At 41.6% G+C, this 21,727-nt stretch overlaps 2 protein-coding genes across 2 annotated transcripts in view; one reads left to right on the top strand and one right to left on the bottom strand.

Annotated features, from left to right (window-relative positions):
• Positions 1–502: 502 nt before the first annotated feature.
• On the bottom strand, positions 503–19,789 carry LOC118365032 (catalase-like). The gene is made up of 11 exons (XM_035746928.2): positions 19,613–19,789; positions 18,361–18,532; positions 15,601–15,711; positions 10,989–11,119; positions 10,687–10,791; positions 10,270–10,395; positions 6,546–6,737; positions 5,647–6,069; positions 3,669–3,776; positions 1,824–1,901; positions 503–1,494 (listed from the first exon to the last, which is right to left on the bottom strand). Exons 1-11 carry the CDS (start codon positions 19,676–19,678, stop codon positions 1,435–1,437), a joined length of 1,572 nt encoding a protein of 523 aa, XP_035602821.1. The 5' UTR covers positions 19,679–19,789; the 3' UTR covers positions 503–1,434.
• Positions 19,790–20,073: 284 nt separating this feature from the next.
• Positions 20,074–21,727, top strand: part of LOC118364715 (opsin-5-like) — a 41,905-nt gene continuing 40,251 nt past the window's right edge. Inside the window, exon 1 of the mRNA XM_052490652.1 lies at positions 20,074–20,339. Coding sequence (XP_052346612.1) covers positions 20,315–20,339 — 25 coding nt within the window. The 5' untranslated portion in view covers positions 20,074–20,314. The remainder of the gene's footprint in view (positions 20,340–21,727) is intronic.

The raw sequence follows: 21,727 nt of genomic DNA, 5'->3' as shown, positions 1-21,727 counted from the left end.
TACACTGAAGAAAATGCTGCTACCTACTTACTAGTCAGACAATTTAGGCATTACAGTTCAATGTATTGATGGGAATTAAGTGTGAACCTGGCTTGAATGTTTTGTACAGTCGAAATCAGTCATTGTCAAAGTGTTTACCCTTAACTCTGAGTGTCTGGTATGCTTACTTTAGTCTTAGCCACGCTCCCGTGTCTGTTTGCATATGTAAATCTTCTAATGGAGCTGAATGACTTGTTGAAATGCTGGGCCCTCCAAAGGCCAAACCACCATTCACAGTTTGAACTGCATCATAGATGACAACCCCATAAACATGCTCAATGTATTCAATCCTGGTTCGAGAGACCATCAGGGTGTGCAGGCTTTTACTCCAACCCAGTAACACACCTCAACCAATGAAGGGTTCGATAAGTAGAATCCGGTGTAGTCCTGGGCTGTAACAAAAGCCTGCATACCCTGGAGTTAAGATCAGCCTGCTTTAAACCAGACACACCAAAACCACACATACAGCATCACCTTTTGATTTATTACGATCTCATTTTGTGGTTAAAAAAAGTTCACAATTTTACATTCATATAACAAATCATTTTTCTTCAGACAGGCGATATGAGTAGGAATGCTACCTAACATAGAAACATTAACAGCGATAAGGCGCAAAATAGCAATCGAGTCTGGAGGCTTGCGAGAAGAGATAACGACTAAGTTTTCTTCCCAGGAAATAGTGGTGGTTGTTAATTCCCCAGACAAAACTCAAACGACATATCTTCAGTGATTCATTCTGGTACAGAGCATCTACAGAAAACATTTAGTGAATCGCACTAATCGATGGCCTGAAACCATTTCTCATATAGCCAAGAAATATGATGTAGGCATAAGCACTGAAAAATGTTAAGAGAACTCAGAAGTTTAAACAGCTGAATATACTATAAAATAATTATGAATCTTATTTGAAAACGTTGGTGGTTTGTTTAATTTTGATTAAATGCCATATTTTGTGCATATAGGCTAGCTAACGCATACCTGTTTATTAAGCTAACTATCAGGGCATACATGAGGCCTGGATACACAAACAATAAGTCATTGGGAAAAAGATGAAACACTACGGACAATGGAATGAAAACTATACTATAAACAACTGAATAAAGGCATGGCTTTTCAGATAGCGCCAGTGTATTTGACTGATGTGGACAGATCTTCTCCCATAGGGCTGCAGTCTGACCATATTAATTTCTGTGTGAACTTAGGAGAAATGGACAGGACGGACAGCAATGCCGTCTCTCGTCATCTGTGCAGCAAGTAGCCTGAGGAATTACAAAAACAATCATGATAGTTTGCCATTTAATTAGCTATAGTATTTACTGACAGCCTGTAGTAAGATCTTCTATAGCGGATGGTAAGTGCAACAGGTAGAACTGCCCCCAGGTGGAAGTTAAGGCATCACATCTTGGAGGCAGCAACGGCAGAGGCACCGCCACGAGTGTACACTCTCACAGTGTCCTGGTAGAGAGGAGGGGGGGGGGGAGGAGACAAAAGGGAGAAAAAGACAAAAATAAGTTAGAGCTCAATGCTAAACTTTATTAATTTCATTTGAGGAGAATTATGGATATAAACAAGTTAAACACAATCTTGTTTATGAGGCGTCCTGAGAGAAACAGTTACATTTAGTATACATTTGTGTTGTAAAGGAATAAAAGTAAACATGTTCTACATGTATAAAATAAAAACACGCTTTTCTTATTTTAAACTATACTTTGATTGAAATAGGCAAATACCCTTTTAAAATGACATAAGCTTTAGTGTCCGCTGACAAGAATGAATGGACTTACCTGCGTGGGCTCAGTGTTGTTGAGTAGGGCCTGAACCCCGTTTCCATAGTCTGCATGCACAGCCATCAGGTTCTGAATCTGGAAAAATAGGGTGCAAGACCAGGGAGAGATGGTCAGAAGTGTTGATAGCGATGGCAGTAAAATAGATACATTATACAATATTGCATTGCAAAGATGACCTTCGTGGTAGTGAGGAAGATGGCTGGGAAATATACAGTGCCTTCAGAAAGTATCACACCCCTAGACTGTTTCCACATTTAGTTGTGTTATACAGCCTGAATTTTTTATTAATAATCCCACTGGCTTACACACCATACCCCATAATGTCAAAATGGATTGTTTTTCTAGATATTTATACATTAATACAAAATTAAAATCTGAAATGTTTTGAGTCAATAAGTATTCAACCTGTTTGTTATGGCCAGCCTAAACAAGTTCAGGAGTAAAAATGTGTTTAACATGTCACATGGACTCACTGTGCAATAATATTGTTTAACGACTACCTCATCTCTGTACCCCACACATAAAAGTATCTGTAAGGTACCAGAGATTAGGCTCGTGTAACCAAAGTGAAATGGCTAGCTTAGTTAGCGCGCTCTAATTGACGTTGTGTTGCTGGTCCGAGCCCAGAAAGGAGCGCGGAGAGGGACGGAAGCTATACTGTTACACTGGCAATACTAAAGTGCCTATAAGAACATCCAATAGTCAAAGGTTAATGAAATACAAAATGGTAGAGAGGGAAATAGTCCTATAATAACCACAACCTAAAACTTCTTACCTGGGAATATTGAAGACTCATGTTAAAAGGAACCACCAGCTTTCATATGTTCTCATGTTCTGAGCAAGGAACTGAAACGTTAACTCATAGTGCACTTTTACTTTCTTCTCCAAACACTTTGTTTTTGCATTATTTAAACCAAATTGAACATGTTTCATTATTTATTTCAGGCTAAATTGATTTTATTGATGTATTATATTAAGTTAAAATAAGTGTTCATTCAGTATTGTTGTAATTGTCATTATTACAAATAAATAAATCATTTTTTAATTTATTTAAAATCGGCGTCGCCTTTTTTGGTCCTCCAATAATCAGTATTGAAAAATCATAAAATCGGTCAACCTCTACTCCACAATACTAATCTTACTGACAGAGTGAAACAGAAGTCGAAAGAATAAAAATCCTAGAGGAAAACCTGGTTCAGTCTGCTTTCCAGTAGACACTGGGAGATGAATTCACCTTACAGCAGAACAATATCCTAAAACAAGGCCAAATCTACACTGGGAGTTACACACAGTACCAAGAAGACAGTGAATGTTCCTGGGTGGCTGGGTTACAGTTGACATAAATCCGCTTGAAAATCTATGGCAAAGACCTGAAAATGGTTGTCTTAGCCATGACCAACAACCGATTTGAAAGAGCTTGAAGAATTTTGAAAATAATAATTGGCAAATATTGCACAGTCCAAGTGTGGAAAGCTCTTAGATATTTTACCCAGAAAGACTCAGCTGTAATTGCTGAATACTGAAGTAATCAAGATATAATGCAGTTTATTTTTCATATTATATATATATATATAAAATTTGTTTTTACAAATATACTTTTTTTTCTTTTTTCTTCCACAGAACTTGTGTAGACCATTGACAAAAAAGACAATTAAATCAAATTGTAATCCCACTGTAACAAAATCTGTAAAAAGTCAAGGGGTGTGAATACTTTGATGACAGTGTGGTAGAAGAGAGTTTGATTTGAATAGTAATGATTTTAAAAAACATGAGGATATAAATAACATTATTGCTGAGCCCGATGATGAAAATGGTGACTTAATCATAATGATGAGAACTCACCCAGCGTTTCTGGATGAAGACTTGGGCCCCCTTCAGGGCCCCAGCCATGTTCTGACAGAGCCTCTGGCGCTCCTCCTCATTCAGCACCTCAGTGAAGAAGGTACGCACCTGCAATACACACGCAAGGTCAAGCAACTGGTCACACACGTGCATTAATAAACTATTAAACTATCAATAAATATTTCATTATTTGTAATCATTTATAAGCATTACAGTTAAGGATTTTTTAAAAATGTATAAATTACAAAGCCAAACATTTGAACACAGAAACAAAGTAGTATTGCTTAAAAAAAAATATATATATATATATTTTTTAGAGTTCTATATAGAGCGTATCATCGTTGTGCCTGGCAGTGCACACAGACCTCTATGTGTATGAATTCACCCTCAGGTCACATCAGTGCAACCCTCTCTACTGGAGAGAAGCCCAGAAACCTTTTTTGGACTACATTAAGTGGCAAGCCTTTTTCTAAAACACATTGCCTGACAGCGCATCAAGACACAAGCCTGGTAAAATGTTGAGGTTAATGAAAAGTATGTTTTTTGTTCCTCTTAGAAATGGTCTTTCTTCCTTGAAGCCGAGATCACATTGCGGATCACTGGCTTGCATCCGACTGATCTAGGGTTGTCCCAGACAAACAAAAAAACAATTGCCTGTTCTTTCAACCAATCGAATGCTGTATTTTTCCATATTCATAAAGTATTCAGACCACTTTCCTTTCCCCCAAATGTTCTTACATTACAGCCTTTAAAATACAGAACCCCCCCATCTACACACAATACCCCATAATGACAAAGTTCATTACATTTCTAAAAAATAAAACAGATCTTGGACCGGTCTATATAAATAAAAAAGGTCCCACAGTTGACAGTGCCCGGCACAGAAAAAAAACAGGCCATGAGGTCGAAGGAATTGTCCGTAGAGCTCCGAGACAGGATTGTGTCGAAGGCACAGAGCTGGGGAAGGGTACCAAAATATTTCTGCAGCATTGAAGATCCAAGAACACAGTGGCCTCCATCATTCTTAAATGGAACAAGTTTGGAACAATCAAGACTCTTCCTAAAGCTGGCCACCTGGCCAAACTGAGCAATCGGGGGAGAAGAGCCTAGGTCAGGGAGGTGACCAAGAACCCGATGGTCACTCTGACAGAGCTCCAGAGTTCCTCTGTGGAGATGGGAGGACCTTCCAGAAGGACAACCATCTCTGCAACACTCCACCAAGCCTTTATGGTAGAGTGGCCAGACAGAAGCCACATGACAACCCACTTGGAGTTTGCCAAAAAGGCACCTAAAGACCTTCAGGCCATGAGAAACAAGATTCTCTTCTCTGATGAAACCAATATTGAACTCTTTGGCCTGAATGTACTGGGAGACTAGTCAAGGGTCGAGGCAAAGATGAACAGAGAGAGGAGACTTACGGTAGAAAAAGTAACATTCAATTCTCTGGCAAGAGCTCTAGTGGACATTCCTGCAGTCAGCATGCCAATTGCACACTTAATCAAAACTTGAGACATCTGTGGCATTGTGCAGTTTTGTCACGCAACACATTTTAGAGTGGCCTTTTATTGTCCCTTCCACAAGGTGCATCTGTGTAATGATCATGCTGTTTAAAATCAGCTTCTTGATATGCCACACTTGTCGACTGGATGGATTATCTAGGCAAATGAGAAATGATCAGTAACAAGGACGAAAGAAGAACATTTCGGGGATCTTTTATTTCAGCTCATCAAACAGGGGACCAACACTTTACGTGTTGTATTTATTATGTTGTTCAGTGTATTTCCAAAACGTTGGTTTACTTTAATGTAACTAGGGCTGACCCCATTAAGTCGACAGGCTATTGGTCGACCAAGATTTTTTGTCAAGCAGAAGCAAAAATATATATACACACACAACAAAAAAAAAAGGCACGAGACACCTGTTTGATTCACGCTCATCTCAGTGAACTAATCCATTGTGCGCTACATAGATACATTACCTGTGTGACATCATCGTCGTCAGCGCTGTTGTAGCGGCCCACATCTGGGGACACCTTAAACCTGGTCTCCACGTGCTGTTGCTGGGTCTCTGGAGCACTGAAGCTGTTGGGGAAGTAGTTGGGAGCGCCAGCCTGGTTGTCGAACATGCACATGGGCCCGTCTCGCTGGTAGTTGGCCACACGGGTTCTGTAGGGGCAGTTGACGGGCAGCTGCAGGTAGTTGGTTCCCAGCCGGTGGCGGTGTGTGTCTGGGTAGGAGAACAGACGCCCCTGCAGCATCTTGTCGGGGCTGGGCTCGATGCCAGGGGGCATATTGCTGGGGTCAAAGGCCAGTTGCTCGATCTCAGCAAAGTAGTTGGCAGGGTTTCTGTTGAGCACCAACCTCCCCACCGGAATGAGGGGGTACTCCTTGTGAGACCACACCTAAGGAAAAAGAGACTTCTTCTCAGGCCAACCAAGGTGCATAGAAGTGCAAGAGATTTCTAGCCATTCTTAGAGGACAAAGATGTTTTTTATGCATTCATGCATGACCCCTACCCTATATTTTCACCTAATAATTATCCCGAAAAGATTGCAGCTATTCAGTCAGTTACCCATTATTCTACCATTCACAAATACTATGACACCATAACACAGCTCAGACCACTTTCAGAGGTTATGTGGAGCAAGTCCCCCCTCTGGTGGAAAAGTCAGAGTACTGCATATGTATGGACAGAATATTTTTGGGGACATCTTGTTTAAATTGCTAACAAAGTACAATACTAAGACATTTCAGGTATTTCTGTCACATTCTTTAAAAAACAACAAAATATTGATCAAATGTTAAGGAATACACCTACTATAAGGGTTAGGGTCCCCACATACCATTTTAATTTATTAAATTGGTATCTCTATGCTACCTTGGTCAGGTCAAAGGGGTTCCACTGGAACTTCTCGGCCTGGTCAAAGGTCATGATCTGGATGTAGAATGACCAGGAAGGGAATTTGCCGTTGGCGATGGAGGTGTAAAGGTCTCGAATGGCATAGTCCGGGTCGGTGGAGGCCAGGCGCTCGGCGTCCTCAGGTTTCATGTTCTTGATACCCTGGTTGGTCTGAGAGGAGAGCAGAGGAAGGATGCTATGGGTTACTATGGACACATCCCAATTTTTCAAACTAGGTTTACTTCTTCCCACTATTACTCTTTCATCCTTCAGTTAATTAAGTATAGTCGACTCCTATATCTATTTAAGTGTAGTACATTTCACTAGTCCTGTAGCATCTTTTTTTGAGGATAATACAGTGCCACCGGTGTGGCCCGCTAACAAGGACTGCGGCCCCCCCCTCTCCTCCTCCGCGGCCGAGGTGAGTAAAACTTAGTGTTAACCCTTGCTAGGCTTAACCCTCCCTAGCCGCGTCCTCAGCGCATGCGCAGACCAGCTGGCTGGAGGGTTTACGGACATTATTAAATCACTCCCTATCCCAGTCTGCTGTCCCCACATGCTTCAAGATGGCCACCATTGCTACTGTACACAAGGCAAAGCAAACTAAATGGCTACCACCCTGTAGCACTCACTCCTGTCATCATGAAGTGCTTTGAGGGACTAGTCAAGGATCATATCACCTCTACCTTACCTGCCACCCAAGACTCACTTCAGTTTGCATACCGCCCCAACTGGTCCACAGATGATGCAATCGCTATCACACTGCCCTATCACATCTGGACAAGAGGAATAACTACAGTGCCTTGCGAAAGTATTCGGCCCCCTTGAACTTTGCGACCTTTTGCCACATTTCAGGCTTCAAACATAAAGATATAAAACTATTTTTTGTGAAGAATCAACAACAAGTGGGACACAATCATGAAGTGGAACGACATTTATTGGATATTTCAAACTTTTTTAACAAATCAAAAACTGAAAAATTGGGCGTGCAAAATTATTCAGCCCCTTTACTTTCAGTGCAGCAGACTCTCTCCAGAAGTTCAGTGAGGATCTCTGAATGATCCAATGTTGACCTAAATGACTAATGATGATAAATAATCAAGTCTCCGTATAAATGCACCTGCACTGTGATAGTCTCAGAGGTCCGTTAAAAGCGCAGAGAGCATCATGAAGAACAAGGAACACACCAGGCAGGTCCGGGATACTGTTGTGAAGAAGTTTAAAGCCGGATTTGGATACAAAAAGATTACCCAAGCTTTAAACATCCCAAGGAGCACTGTGCAAGCGATAATATTGAAATGGAAGGAGTATCAGACCACTGCAAATCTACCAAGACCTGGCCATACAAGGAGAAGACTGATCAGAGATGCAGCCAAGAGGCCCATGATCACTCTGGATGAACTGCAGAGATCTACAGCTGAGGTGGGAGACTCTGTCCATAGGACAACAATCCGTCGTATATTGCACAAATCTGGCCTTTATGGAAGAGTGGCAAGAAGAAAGCCATTTCTTAAAGATATCCATAAAAAGTGTTGTTTAAAGTTTGCCACAAGCCACCTGGGAGACACACCAAACATGTGGAAGAAGGTGCTCTGGTCAGATGAAACCAAAATTGGCAACAATGCAAAACGTTATGTTTGGCGTAAAAGCAACACAGCTCATCACCCTGAACACAACATCCCCACTGTCAAACATGGTGGTGGCAGCATCATGGTTTGGGCCTGCTTTTCTTCAGCAGGGACAGGGAAGATGGTTAAAATTGATGGGAAGATTGATGGAGCCAAATACAGGACCATTCTGGAAGAAAACCTGATGGAGTCTGCAAAAGACCTGAGACTGGGACGGAGATTTGTCTTCAACAAGACAATGATCCAAAACATAAAGCAAAATCTACAATGGAATGGTTCAAAAATAAACATATCCAGGTGTTAGAATGGCCAAGTCAAAGTCCAGACCTGAATCCAATCGAGAATCTGTGGAAAGAACTGAAAACTGCTGTTCAAATACTCTCCATCCAACCTCACTGAGCTCGAGCTGTTTTGCAAGGAGGAATGGGAAAAACTGTCAGTCTCTCGATGTGCAAAACTGATAGAGACATACCCCAAGCAACTTACAGCTGTAATCGCAGCAAACGTTGGCGCTACAAAGTATTAACTTAAGGGGGCTGAATAATTTTGCACGCCCAATTTTTCAGTTTTTGATTTGTTAAAAAAGTTTGAAATATCCAATAAATGTCGTTCCACTTCATGATTGTGTCCCACTTGTTGTTGATTCTTCACAAAAAAATAGTTTTATATCTTTACGTTTGAAGCCTGAAATGTGGCAAAGGGTCGCAAAGTTCAAGGGGGCCGAATACTTCCGCAAGGCACTCTATGTAAGAATGCTGTTCATTGTCCATTGTACCCTCAACACCATAGTACCCTCAAAGCTCATCATTAAGCTGGAGTCCCTGGGTCTCAACCCCGCCCTGTGCAACTGGGTCAGGGACTTTCTGACGGGCCGCCCTCAGGTGCTGAAGGTAGGAAACATTTCTACTTCGCTGACACTCAACACTGGGCCCCCCCACACAAGTGTGCGTGCTCAGCCCCCACCTGTACTCACTGTTCACCCATTACTGCGTGGCCATGCACGCCTCCAACTCAATCATCAAATTTGCAGACAACACAACAGTAGCGGGCATGATTACTCACAACGACGAGACAGCCTACAGGGAGGAGGCGAGGGCAGAAAAACAACCTCTCACTCAACGGCAACAAAACAAAGGAGATGATTGTGGACTTCAGGAAACAGCAGAGGGAGCACCCCCGTATCCACATGGAAGGGACAGTAGTGGAGAAGGTGTAAAGTTTTAAGTTCCTCGGCGTACACATCACAGACAAACTTAAATGGTCCACCCACAGGCAGCATAGAGAAGAAGTCTCAACAGTGCCTCTTCAACCTCAGGAGGCTGAAGAAATTTGGCTTGTCACCTAAAATCCTGACAAACTTTTACAGGTGCACAATCGAGAGCATCCTGTCGGGCTGTATCACCGCCTAGTACGGCAACTGCACCGCCCTCAACCGCAAGGCTTTCCAGAGGGTGGTGTGGTCTGCACAACGCATCACCGGAGGAAAACTACCTGCCCTCCAAGACACCTACAGAACCCGATGTCACAGGAAGGCCAAAAAGATCATCAAGGACAACAACCACTCGAGCAACTGACTGTTCACCCGGCTACCATCCAGAAGGCGAGGTCAGTACAGGTGCATCAAAGCTGGGACTGAGAGCCTGAAGAACAGCTTCTATCTCAAGGCCATCCGATTGCTAAACCAAAATCACTAACTCAGAGGCTGCTGCCTACATAGAGACTCATATCACTGCCCATTTTAATAAAATGGATCACTAGTCACTTTAAACAATGGCACTTTAATAAATGTTAATATATCTTACATTATTCATATGTATATACACACTGTACCGTATACCATCTATTGCACCATGCCTATGCCACTCAGCCATGTCTCATCCATATATGTACATACTCTTATTCATTCCTTTACACTTGTGTGTAGTTGTTGTGAAATTGTTAGATTACTTGTTAGATATTACGGCACTGTCAGAAGCAGAAGCACAAGAATTTCGCTACCCTCGCATTAACATCTGCTAACCATGTGTATTTGACCAATAAAATGTGATTATATTTTTTTGTTAAGCTCTTCTAACCTTGTAGTGGAACTTGCAGTAGACGGGCTGACTGTCGGCGTTCACCAGCTTGAAGGTGTGGGATCCGTAGCCGTTCATGTGGCGGAAGCCGTCGGGCAGACCACGGTCACTGAACAGGAAGGACACCTTCACAGAGATTAAGACAAAATTATGAACAAAGGCACATATTCAGTCATAAGCAATTTAGCCATTGTGATACGTAAATAAGACTAGAAGAATTATATAATAATCTATTTAAATTAATGCAGCAACCACCATTTCTAGATATACTGGCACGGCTTTTAAGTTGTTAATGACATGTTCTTACTAGAATTTGGCTGAGCGTGGGGTGAAATCAGAAAATACAATGCATTTTCTGATTCTAACTATCGTGCGTGTACAGGTTTGGTGGCGAGTAGAGAGGAGCAGATGCAGTACCTGATGCATACACTCAGGCCGCAGGCTCCAGAAGTCCCACACCATGTCTGGGTCCTTCAGGTGAGTCTGGGGGTTGCGCTTCTGAGAGTGGATGAAGGATGGGAACTGCACAAACAAAGGGAAATTACAGAGAGATGTGGTAATGGTATTTAATATCATACGGGGAGATTGACTAATGTACTAGCCTGGTTGCCAGTCTGTTCAGCTAACATTCCACTCCTTGTACTCCACGTCATGTGTCAAAGACTGAATCTAAGCAAGGCACACCCAGACGCAATCTTGACTCACAAGTCTGAACTCACCAGCATTGCATCCCTGATAAAGAATATGGGGGTGTTGTTGCCAGTAAGGTCCCAGTTGCCCTCGTCAGTGTAGAACTTGACTGCAAAGCCACGTGGGTCTCTCACTGTGTCCGCTGAGCCCGATTCCCCAGCTACATGAGTTCGAGACAAAAATAGTTTGATAAGAAACACACATGGACAACCAGTTTAAACACAATACACTATTTCCAGACTAAAAATATGACATTGTGTATTTTCTGGTATTTATTCAATGGTGTATTGATGATGTGGGGTCTGAAATGATCGACTCCCTTGATAAACACAAGCAAAAATGACTGTATACTAGGGATGCACCGATATGACATCTTTGGCCGATACTCAATATTTTCCTTGCAAAAAAAAAAACCCTATACCGATCTCTGATATTGACAATTTTAGCAGCCTTTTAAGCATTCTAGTACAGTTAAATAGTACACACACACACACATCCCATCTCAGTGCAAGTGGCATCACTACAGTCTCTGGTTCGAATCCAGGCTGTATCACATACGGCCGCGATTGGGAGTCCCATAGGGCGGGGTAGGCCGCCATTGTAAATAGGAATTTGTTCTTAACTTGTCTTGTTAAATAAAGGTTACACACACAAAACAATTGTTCTTTTTGTACAATTTAATTATGCCAATGTGCTTTCATCAATTGAAAGCCCTTAATCTATTTTATGAGAATTTGTAAGATTTCTTGTTTGCATAAAATAGACGCAGACCAGTCTTTAAATAATAGGTAATAGAATTTATTCTCGGAGCGCGCTACCACTCAAACACATGCATCAGTTTATATACAGATCATGACGTCATTTCACTGCCTTAACCGAATCCCCTCCTCTCGACCGGGACAAAGTAAGGTGAAAAGTTCATTCTAACTTACTACCACACTCCCGAATAACTTTTGACCCCTCAACATTATCGACCACCACTGAACTGACAGTTTTATTAGACAGAAAAGGCAGTGAGTTAATTCCTAGGTTATCTAAAAAACCCAGAGCTAAGTTCCAGTTGGGTCAACCATAGGCTAACAACCTTATGTGTTTACACAGTCCACAACCCATTTGTTCCTGCCTAGTTGGAATGGCGTTCATTAACTTGTCCTGTCACACAATTCCTTTTTATGAACTCCTATTGTCTATTACTTATAAAACAGATAATAAGTTTACCTAGATACAATTCTATTTAAAAATGGGGATATTGTTTATTCATTTATCCATAATAAATTGTTGGCATTTACATATGTCCACATTACCAGTAAAACATAATCAAAACCTATTTCTTTCACTTACTTGCTGTGCCGTTTCATTGTTTGTCATTTCATTCTCAACCAGGATTTCATCATGCGTGCCAAGCAATGAAGCTTTTCAGCTTACTCTTTCTGTGGTAGAGGTCGACCGATTATGATTTTAACGCAGATACGATTATTGGAGGACCAAAAAAAGCCGATACCGATTAAATCGGACGATTTTTTTAATTTGTAATACTGACAATTACAACAATACTGAATGAACACTTATTTTAACTTAATAATACATCAATAAAATCAATTTAGCCTCAAATAAATAATGAAACATGTTCAATTTGGTTTAAATAATGCAAAAACAAAGTGATGGAGAAGTAAAAGTGCAATATGTGCCATGTAAGAAAGCTAACGTTTAAGTTCCTTGCTCAGAACATGAGAACATATGAAAGCTGGTGGTTCCTTTTAACATGAGTCTTCAATATTCCCAGGTAAAAAGTTTTAGGTTACAGTTACTATAGGAATTATAGGACCATTTCTCTCACCCCGCTAACTAGCTAGCATTTTCACATCGGTTACACCAGCCTAATCTCGGAGTTGATAGGTTTGAAGTCATAAACAGGGAAATGCTTGAAGCATTGCGAAGAGCTGCTGGCAAAATGCACAAAAGTTCTGTTTGAATGAATGCTTACGAGCCTGCTGGTGCCTACCATCGCTCAGTCAGACTGCTCTATCAAATCATAGATTTAATTATAACATATCACAGAAATATGAGCCGTGGATCATTAATATGGTTGAATCCGGAAACTATCATCTCGAAAACAAAACGTTTATTCTTTCAGTGAAATACGGAACCGTTCTGCATTTTATCTAATGGGTGGCATCCATAAATCTAAATATTCCTGTTACATTGCACAACCTTCAATGTTATGTCATAATTACGTAAAATTCTGGCAAATTAATTCACAACGAGCCAGGAGGCCCAAACTGTTGCATATACCCTGACTCTGCGTGCAATGAACACAAGAGAAGTGACAATTTCAGCTGGTTAATATTGCCTGCTAACCTGGATTTGTTTTAGCTAAATATGCAGGTTTAAAAATATATACACTTCTATGTATTGATTTTAAGAAAGGCATTGATGTTTATGGTTAGGTACAGTCGTGCAACGATTGTGCTTTTTTCGCAAATGAGCTTTTGTTAAATCATCCCGTTTGGCGAAGTTGGCTGTCTTCGTTAGGAAGAAATAGTCTTCACACAGTTCGCAACGAGCCAGGTGGCCCAAACTGCTGCTTATACCCCGACTCTGTTGCAAGAGAAGTGACAATTTCCCTAGTTAAGAAATTCATGTTAGCAGGCAATATTAACTAAATATGCAGGTTTAAAAATATATACTTGTGTATTGATTTTCAGAAAGGTATTGATGTTTATGGTTAGGTACACGTTGGAGCAACGACAGTCCTTTTTCGTGAATGCGCACCGCATCGATTATATGCAACGTAGGACACTAGATAAACTAGTAATATCATCAACCATGTGTAGTTAACTAGTGATTATGATTGATTGTTCTTTTATAAAGATAAGTATAATGCTAGCGAGCAACTTACCTTGGCTTCTTACTGCATTCGCGTAACAGGCAGGCTCCTCGTGGAGTGCAATGTAAGGCAGGTGGTTAGAGCGTTGGACTAGTTAACCATAAGTTTGCAAGATTGAATCCCCGAGCTGATAAGGTACAAATCTGTCGTTCCACCAAGGCAGTCAACCCACCGTTCCTAGGCAGTCATTGAAAATAAGAATGGTGTTCTTAACGGACTTGCCTACTTAAATAAAGTGTCCAAAACGCAGATTTACGATTGGTATGAAAACTTGAAATAGGCCCTAATTAATCAGCCATTTCGATTAAACGTCGACCACTAGTCTGTGGCCTCTTCCTCGGTGCGTACTGTCACGGTGTCCGTTTCCATCTTGTCCAGCTGTGATGTAACACTTCACGTTAACCCCGTTTCTTGCCTGCATCAAAGTAGCGGTCCTTGTACATAGCATTGAGCATGGTGGCGACACAGTAGAGGCTCAGAGAGAATGCCACCAAATCGCTTGTTCACAGCCAAGTACTTTCGTACCTTTTAACCCCGCGGTCTGTCGGCAGTTTTGTTGAGCAGTAGTTTCAATGCCATGGCAGGGTATCGCGTCTGCTGCAGACGCAGTTTAGCTTTTTTCTCAAGTCAGTTTTTCGAATGGAGCTAGGAGTGTTCATGTTCCAAACATGTTCTCAAATGCCAGCAGTGGTATGAGAACCAGCACATTTTTGAGCATGCAATATGGCTTTCCTCAGTATGAAATCCTCGTTGACCCACTGTGCTGTCAGACTCATACTCTTCATGGGGCTGACATTGAGTTGTGAAGCTAATAGCAGTGACTCTCATGGAGACAAGTTTCAACAATATTGTGCAACTCCGGTAGGGCAACATCTGAAAAATAGTGAGTACCGGGGCTCGACCAGTTGGCAAAAGGCAAAAGCCAACATCCACGACAGAGCATGGTTGATTTTCAAGGGCAATGAATTCCATTATCTTGGCGTTAATGGGTTTCGCCTTTGAGTTCTCACTGAAATGTTCTTACTCTTTCAAATGACTGCTCGACTTGAACTTGTTGGAAGTGTGGGCTTAATATTTTTCTGCTTTTGTTCTGTGTAGCGCTGTATTTTTCGTGCCGTCATTACGTCACCTACTTACATTATACATTCTTGTACTGGGTAAAGTTCATGATAACGTTGACCTTAACAAGAGCCCCAGGACCAGTGGAAGCAAAATAGCCCCATAACGTCAAAGCTCAATATGGCAAAAACCAATTTAGACATTAATAAAGGCATTTCTATATATATATATATATATTTTTTTACAATGGTGGGGAAGTGCCAAGATGGAGGCGTGTTGGCTTCAGAAAGCACTCCTCTGTCAAGTCATCTAGTGTATATATTGCATTTTATACTTACAGGAGCAATAAGGGTACGTCAACAGCTTTTTCACCTAGTCGGCTCGGAATTTGAAACGGCGACCTTTTGGTTATTGGGCCAACGCGCTTAACCACTAGGCTACCCGACCGTCGAGAATTCTTCAGATATCGGCAAACAATGCTCTTGCAGACAAGCGTGCTCTTAGTCATTTCCTGTACAGTGGCAGTAGTCAAATTGGTAGCTAGCAAATCCGATAGGGTTTCTTTTTGCATGTCCTTAAGGAAACAAAAGTAACAGTTTGTAGCAGTTTTATAGAAAAACCGGAGTGAGCGGCCTCAAAATACCAGGGACAAAAAGGTATGTTAAAAGAAAATGTAATGTAGGCTAATGTCTTACCCACGGTGGAGAAGCGAATGGCCACAGGTGTGGTCTTGCCCACATGCTCAAACACCTTGGCCTTGCAGTAGCGAGAGATGTCATGTGTCACCTCAAAGTACCCAAAAGCTCCTGTGTAGGAAGAGGCAAAAAATGGTCAGTTAATGAGTATATAGTACCAGTAAAAAGTTTGGACACCTACTCATTCAAGGGTTTTTCTTTATTTTTACATTGTAGAAGAACAGTTAAGACATCAACACTGTTGAATTACACATGTGGATTCATGTAGTAACCCAAGAGTTTTATATTTGAGATTCTTCAAAGTAGCCACCCTTTGCCTTGATGACATCTTTGCACACTCTTGGCACTCTCTCAACCAGCTTCACGAGGTAGTCACCTGGAATGCATTTTAATTAAACAGGTGTGCCTTGTTAAAAGTTCATTTGTGGAATTTATTTCCTTCTAAATGTGTTTGAGCCAATCATTTGTGTGGTGACATGGTACGGGTGGTACACAGAAGATATCCCTATTTGGTAAAATACCAAGTCCATATTATGGCAAGAACAGCTCAAATAAGTGTTAAGTTCTAAATGAGCCTAGTAAAACTCATGTACGATTAGTAAAGCTTAAACCAAGTCTATTCACCCATTGGGTCATACAACTGCATAAGACAAAGGCATGGTTCCGCCAGTGGTAGTATGTATATACCCCAATTTGAGGTGGATTCTCCTCCTCTAAACATTACATATTTGTTGCTAGGCCGGAAATTAAGTGACGCGGGCAATAAACTGTTCCTTCTCACTTAACGTGACCTAACCTCAGCACCCCTTCCTCACTAATCCACATCTCGCCACCCTTATCCAGTGCCCGCCAACATGTGATCAGCTTTCCTTCACTCAGTATATTCCAAGCTTAATTGCCTCCACCATATACATTCATCCTACAGAACCATTAACTTCTGGTGTAGACCTTAGACTATAGCACTCAATAGGTTACCTGATAATTAACACTATTCTAATCCAATATTACTTTAAGACAAAGGTCAGTCAATCCGGAAAATAAAATAAAAACTTTGAAAGTTTCTTCAACGGTCTTGTCTATTTAAATAAATAAACAAGTTGCAAAAAAAATAAAATTAAAATAAATAAAACAAATAAAACAGCAAAAGCCATCAAGCGCTATGATGAAACTGGCTCTCAATGAGGACCGCCACAGGAAAGGAAGACCCAGAGTTACCTCTGCTGCAGAGGATAAGTTCATTAGAGTTACCAGCCTCAGAAACTGAAGCCCAAATAAACGCTTCAGAGTTCAAGTAACAGACACATCAACTGTTCAGAGGAGACTGCGTGAATCAGGCCTTCGTGGTCAAATTGCTGCAAAGAAACCACTACTAAAAGGACACTAATAATAAGAGGCTTGCTTGGGCCAAGAAACACAAGCAATGGACATTAAACCGATAGAAATCTGTCCTTTGGTCTGATGAGTCCAAATTTGAGATTTTTGGTTCGACCCGCTGTGTCTTTGTGAGACGCAGAGTAGATGAACGAATGATGTCTGCATGTGTGGTTCCCACCGTGAAGCACGGAGGAGGTGGTGAGATGGTGCTTTGCTGGTGACACTGTCAGTGATTTATTTAGAATTCAAGGCACACTTAACCAGCATGGCTATCACAACTTTCTGCAGCAATACACCATCCCATCTGGTTTGAGCTTAGTGGGACTACCATTTGTTTTTGAACAGAACAATGACCCATCACACCTCCAGGCTGTGTATGGGCTATTTGACCAAAAAGGAGAGTGCTTGAGTGCTGCATCAGATGACCTGGCCTCCACAGTCACCCAACCTCAACCTAATTGAGATGGTTTGAGATGGTTTGAGATGAGTTGAAGGAGTGGAGTGAAGGAAAAGCAGCCACCAAGTGCTCAGCATATGTGGGAACTCCTTCAAAGACCGTTGGAAAAGCATTCCAGGTGAAGCTGGTTGAGAGAATACCAAGAGTGTGCAAATCTGTCAAGGCAAAGGGTAGTTACTTTGAGGAATACATTTTGATTTGTTTAACACTTTGGTTATTTCATAGTTGTTCTACAATGTGTAAAATAGTACAAATAAAGAAAAACCCTTGAATGAGTAGGTGTCCAAACTTTTGACTGGTACTGTACATCTAGCTAGTTAGTAAACACCAACTTAAAATGCCATACACATGGTCCACTATACAGAAGGGTAAAGTGCACCAACACAGAACATCACATGATCAAGTATGGTCCTATAATATTCTGCCCTGAGTAGACTAACGAGTTAGAGTTGGTATTTTGGCCTAGAGCCAGAAGTAGGCAAACACTTTAATATGTTTATTTAAAATGTGATCGGCATGTCTAGGGAAGTATTTCCCTATACCATTACTTTGTGAGGGTCCACTTTTAAGATCAAATCTAGTAGAGTCTGACTCTCTCCAGCCTGTATTCAAAATGTTTCTGACAAATACAGTGCAGTGAGCTCCAAAATAATTCAGAAAGTAACCATTTTTTGTTGTTGCTTTGGCTCTGTACTCCAGCACTTTAGATTTGAAATGATACAATAACTCTCAGCTTTAATTTGAGAGTATTTTCATCCATATTTGGTGAACCGTTTAGAAATGACAGCACATGGTCGGTCCCCCCCACACACAATGATTACGTCAAGCTTGTGACTTTACAAACTTGTTGGATGTAATGCTTTTGGAGCTCACTGTATATTGCATAAATGCTAATCAGTGTCTGTTAAAATGTATTGGTGGACACCCACCGCCTCCCTTGGCATGTACCACCCTCTCTGGGATGCGCTCGCGGTCGAAGTGGGCCATCTCGTCTATGAACGGGGTGTCCTGCACTAGGAGGGGCCCCCGGGGACCCGCTGTTATTATATTCAGCTTGTCCCCTATCGGGTGACCAGCCCCAGTGGTCAGGTTGTCTGGCCTCTGAAGGGGATGCAATGACATAGACGTCATACATAAGACATTGCACTACACACTTTATTTACACAGTCATTAGGCCTACGTTCTCTATTTTCCTTTGGCAACAGAGTAGGTCCTTTCCCTGATTCCACATCAGCTACACTTACACTCTCTTAATGTACTTGTTTTCAGGAGACATAACTACACACACACACACACACACACACACAATAAGACTCGTAATGTACAGGTATACTTTGAGCACCTGACACTTAATAGCCTGGGCAAAGGACTCAATGGTCCCATTAGGTATGTGTGAGATTGACAGTAAACAAGGCCTATCTTGCATAATGTTGATCCATTAAATATGCCCTTCCTGCGCACTAATGATTAGATAACCATGATTTGACATGGCTAAAGTCCAAGCTAAACTATAGGCAAGACAATGGTCAAGCTACATTTCTTATCCCAACAAATCAAGGTCCATAAACATCCAGTTATTGCAAAGTGTCACTGATTATTCTATTCTAATCTTGCAATGTTTTCACGTTAAACCAGCAAATTAAAACACAAGCAGACAACTTCTTGGCATTTCATTAGGTAGGTAGTTGACGTTAGTTAGCTAATCGAAACAAATAGCTACTCTGCAGTTATGTTACCTCAACATATTACAAGAGTACGGGAGTAAACCCTAGGTAACATTGGGATTATTTTGGAATTGTATTCTACAAATGTCAAGAAAGCTCGAACTGCAGGGGTTTGTTAGAAATGGGCAGGGTTTGACTTTGTGATCGTGGGTATAGCAGCTAGTAACGACCAGCTGCTAGCTAGTCCAAGCTAGCTAGTAGTAATAGGCTAACGTTAGTTGTAGGCAGCAGCCAGCTAACAATTCTTGCACGATCAAAAAAAGACAATTCAAATACAAAATATGCATTCTTTGGTTGTGGAATTGAACAGTATAATGGTTCAGTAAATGTGTAGCTAACTACCTAACATTAGCATTATAGCTAAGTAGTCCAGGAGGCAGAAATCGACCCTGGATGATCTCTCACTCATTTCTAAACAGATCTGCACAACACAAACTAAGAATACAAATTGACAAACCTTAACGCTGTGGTCCTCTTTCCATAACTTCATTTGATCGTTTGCTTTCCCTCTATCCTCGTCCATCTTAAATGAAAAAGTTTAAACCACAACTGCTTGGGGGGGGGGATGATATTTCGGAGTGCTATTTAACCCCGGTACGATTAAAGTCCTACTGCTTTCTCCCCGACTCCTATTGGCTGCTGGATCACCATCTGAGCTACTTTTTTTCCAACAATTGTTTACAGACAGATTATTTCACTTATAATTCACTGTATCACAATTCCAGTGGGTCAGAAGTTTACATACACTAAGTTGACTGTTTTTAAAAATCTTGGAAAATTCCATAAAATTATGTCATGGCTTTAGAAGCTTCTGATAGGCAAATTGACATCATTTGAGTCAATTGGAGGTATGCATGTGGATGTATTTCAAGGCCGACCTTCAAACTCAGTGCCTCTTTGCTTGACATCATAGGAAAATGAAATGAAGTCAGACAAAAATTGTAGACCTCCACAAGTCTGGGTCATCCTTGGGAGCAATTTACAAATGCCTGAAGGTACCACGTTCATCTGTACAACAATAGTATGCAGGTATAAACACCATGGGACCATGCAGCCAAACCACTCAGGAATGAGACGCGTTCTGTCTCCTAAAGATTAACGTACTTTGTTGCAAAAAGTGCAAATCAATCCCAGAACAACAGCAAAGGACCTTGTGAGAATGCTGGAGGAAACAGGTGCAAAAGGTATCTATATCTACAGTAAAACGAGTCCTATACTGATAAATCAAATCAAATTGATTTGTCACATACACATACATGGCTAGCAGATGCTAATGCGAGTGTAGCGAAATGCTTGTGCTTCTAGTTCCGACAATGCCGTAATAACCAACGAGTAATCTAACCTAACCATTCCAAAACTACTACCTTATACACACAAGTGTAAAGGGATAAGAATGTGTACATAAAGATATATATGAATGAGTGATGGTACAGAACGGCATAGGCAAGATGCAGTAGATGCTATCGAGTACAGTATATACATATGAGATGAGTAATGTAGGGTATGTAAACAAAGTGGCATAGTTTAAAGTGGCTAGTGGTACATGTATTACATAAAGATGCAGTAGATGATAGAGTACAGTATATACATATGAGATGAATCATGTAGGATATGTAAACATTATATTAAGTAGCATTGTTTAAAGTGGCTAGTGATATATTTTACATCAATTTCCATCAATTCCCATTATTAAAGTGGCTGGAGTTGAGTCAGTGTGTTGGCAGCAGCCACTCAATGTTAGTGGTGGCTGTTTAACAGTCTGATGGCCTTGAGATAGAAGCTGTTTTTCAGTCTCTCAGTCCCAGCTTTGATGCACCTGTACTGACCACGCCTTCTGGATGATAGCGGGGTGAACAGGCAGTGGTTCGGGTGGTTGTTGTCCTTGATGCTCTTTAAGGCCCCCCTGTAACATCGGGTGGTGTAGGTGTCCTGGAGGGCAGGTAGTTTACCCCCGGTGATGCGTTGTGCAGACCTCACTACCCTCTGGAGAGCCTTACGGTTGTGGGCGGAGCAGTTGCCGTACCAGGCGGTGATACAGCCCGGCAGGATGCTCTCGATTGTGCATCTGTAGAAGTTTGAGTGTTTTTGGTGACAAGCCAAATTTCTTCAACCTCCTGAGGTTGAAGAGGCGCTGCTGCGCCTTCTTCACGATGCTGTCTGCGTGGGTGGACCAATTCAGTTTGTCTGTGATGTGTATGCCGAGGAACTTAAAACTTGCTACCCTCTCCACTACTGTCCCATCGATGTGGATAGGGGGGTGCTCCCTCTGCTGTTTCCTGAAGTCCACAATCATCTCCTTAGTTTTGCTGACGTTGAGTGTGAGGTTATTTTCCTGACACCACACTCCGACGGCCCTCACCTCCTCCCTGTAGGCTGTCTCGTCATTGATGGTAATAAAGCCTACCACTGTAGTGTCGTCCGCAAACTTGATGATTGAGTTGGAGGCGTGCGTGGCCACGCAGTCGTGGGTGAACAGTGAGTACAGGAGAGGGCTCAGAACGCACCCTTGTGGGGCCCCAGTGTTGAGGCTCAGCGGGGTGGAGATGTTGTTACCTAAACTCACCACCTGGGG

Source organism: Oncorhynchus keta, chromosome 32 (assembly GCF_023373465.1).
Source record: "Oncorhynchus keta strain PuntledgeMale-10-30-2019 chromosome 32, Oket_V2, whole genome shotgun sequence".
NCBI lineage: Eukaryota > Metazoa > Chordata > Actinopteri > Salmoniformes > Salmonidae > Oncorhynchus > Oncorhynchus keta.
The sequence above is the reverse complement of the archived record's forward strand: the minus strand, read 5'-3'. Positions and strand labels throughout refer to the sequence as shown.

Bases quoted from the DNA above. Each gene is read 5' to 3' on its own strand.
- LOC118365032 (XM_035746928.2), bottom strand. From the start codon at position 19,678: ATGGACGAGGATAGAGGGAAAGCAAACGATCAAATGAAGTTATGGAAA. The intron at 15,712-18,360 runs GTGGGTGTCCAC...CTTCCTACACAG, and splicing joins GGTACATGCCAAGGGAGGCG to GAGCTTTTGGGTACTTTGAG. The intron at 3,777-5,646 runs GTAATGTATCTA...TGTGTATTGCAG, and splicing joins ACGACGATGATGTCACACAG to GTGCGTACCTTCTTCACTGA.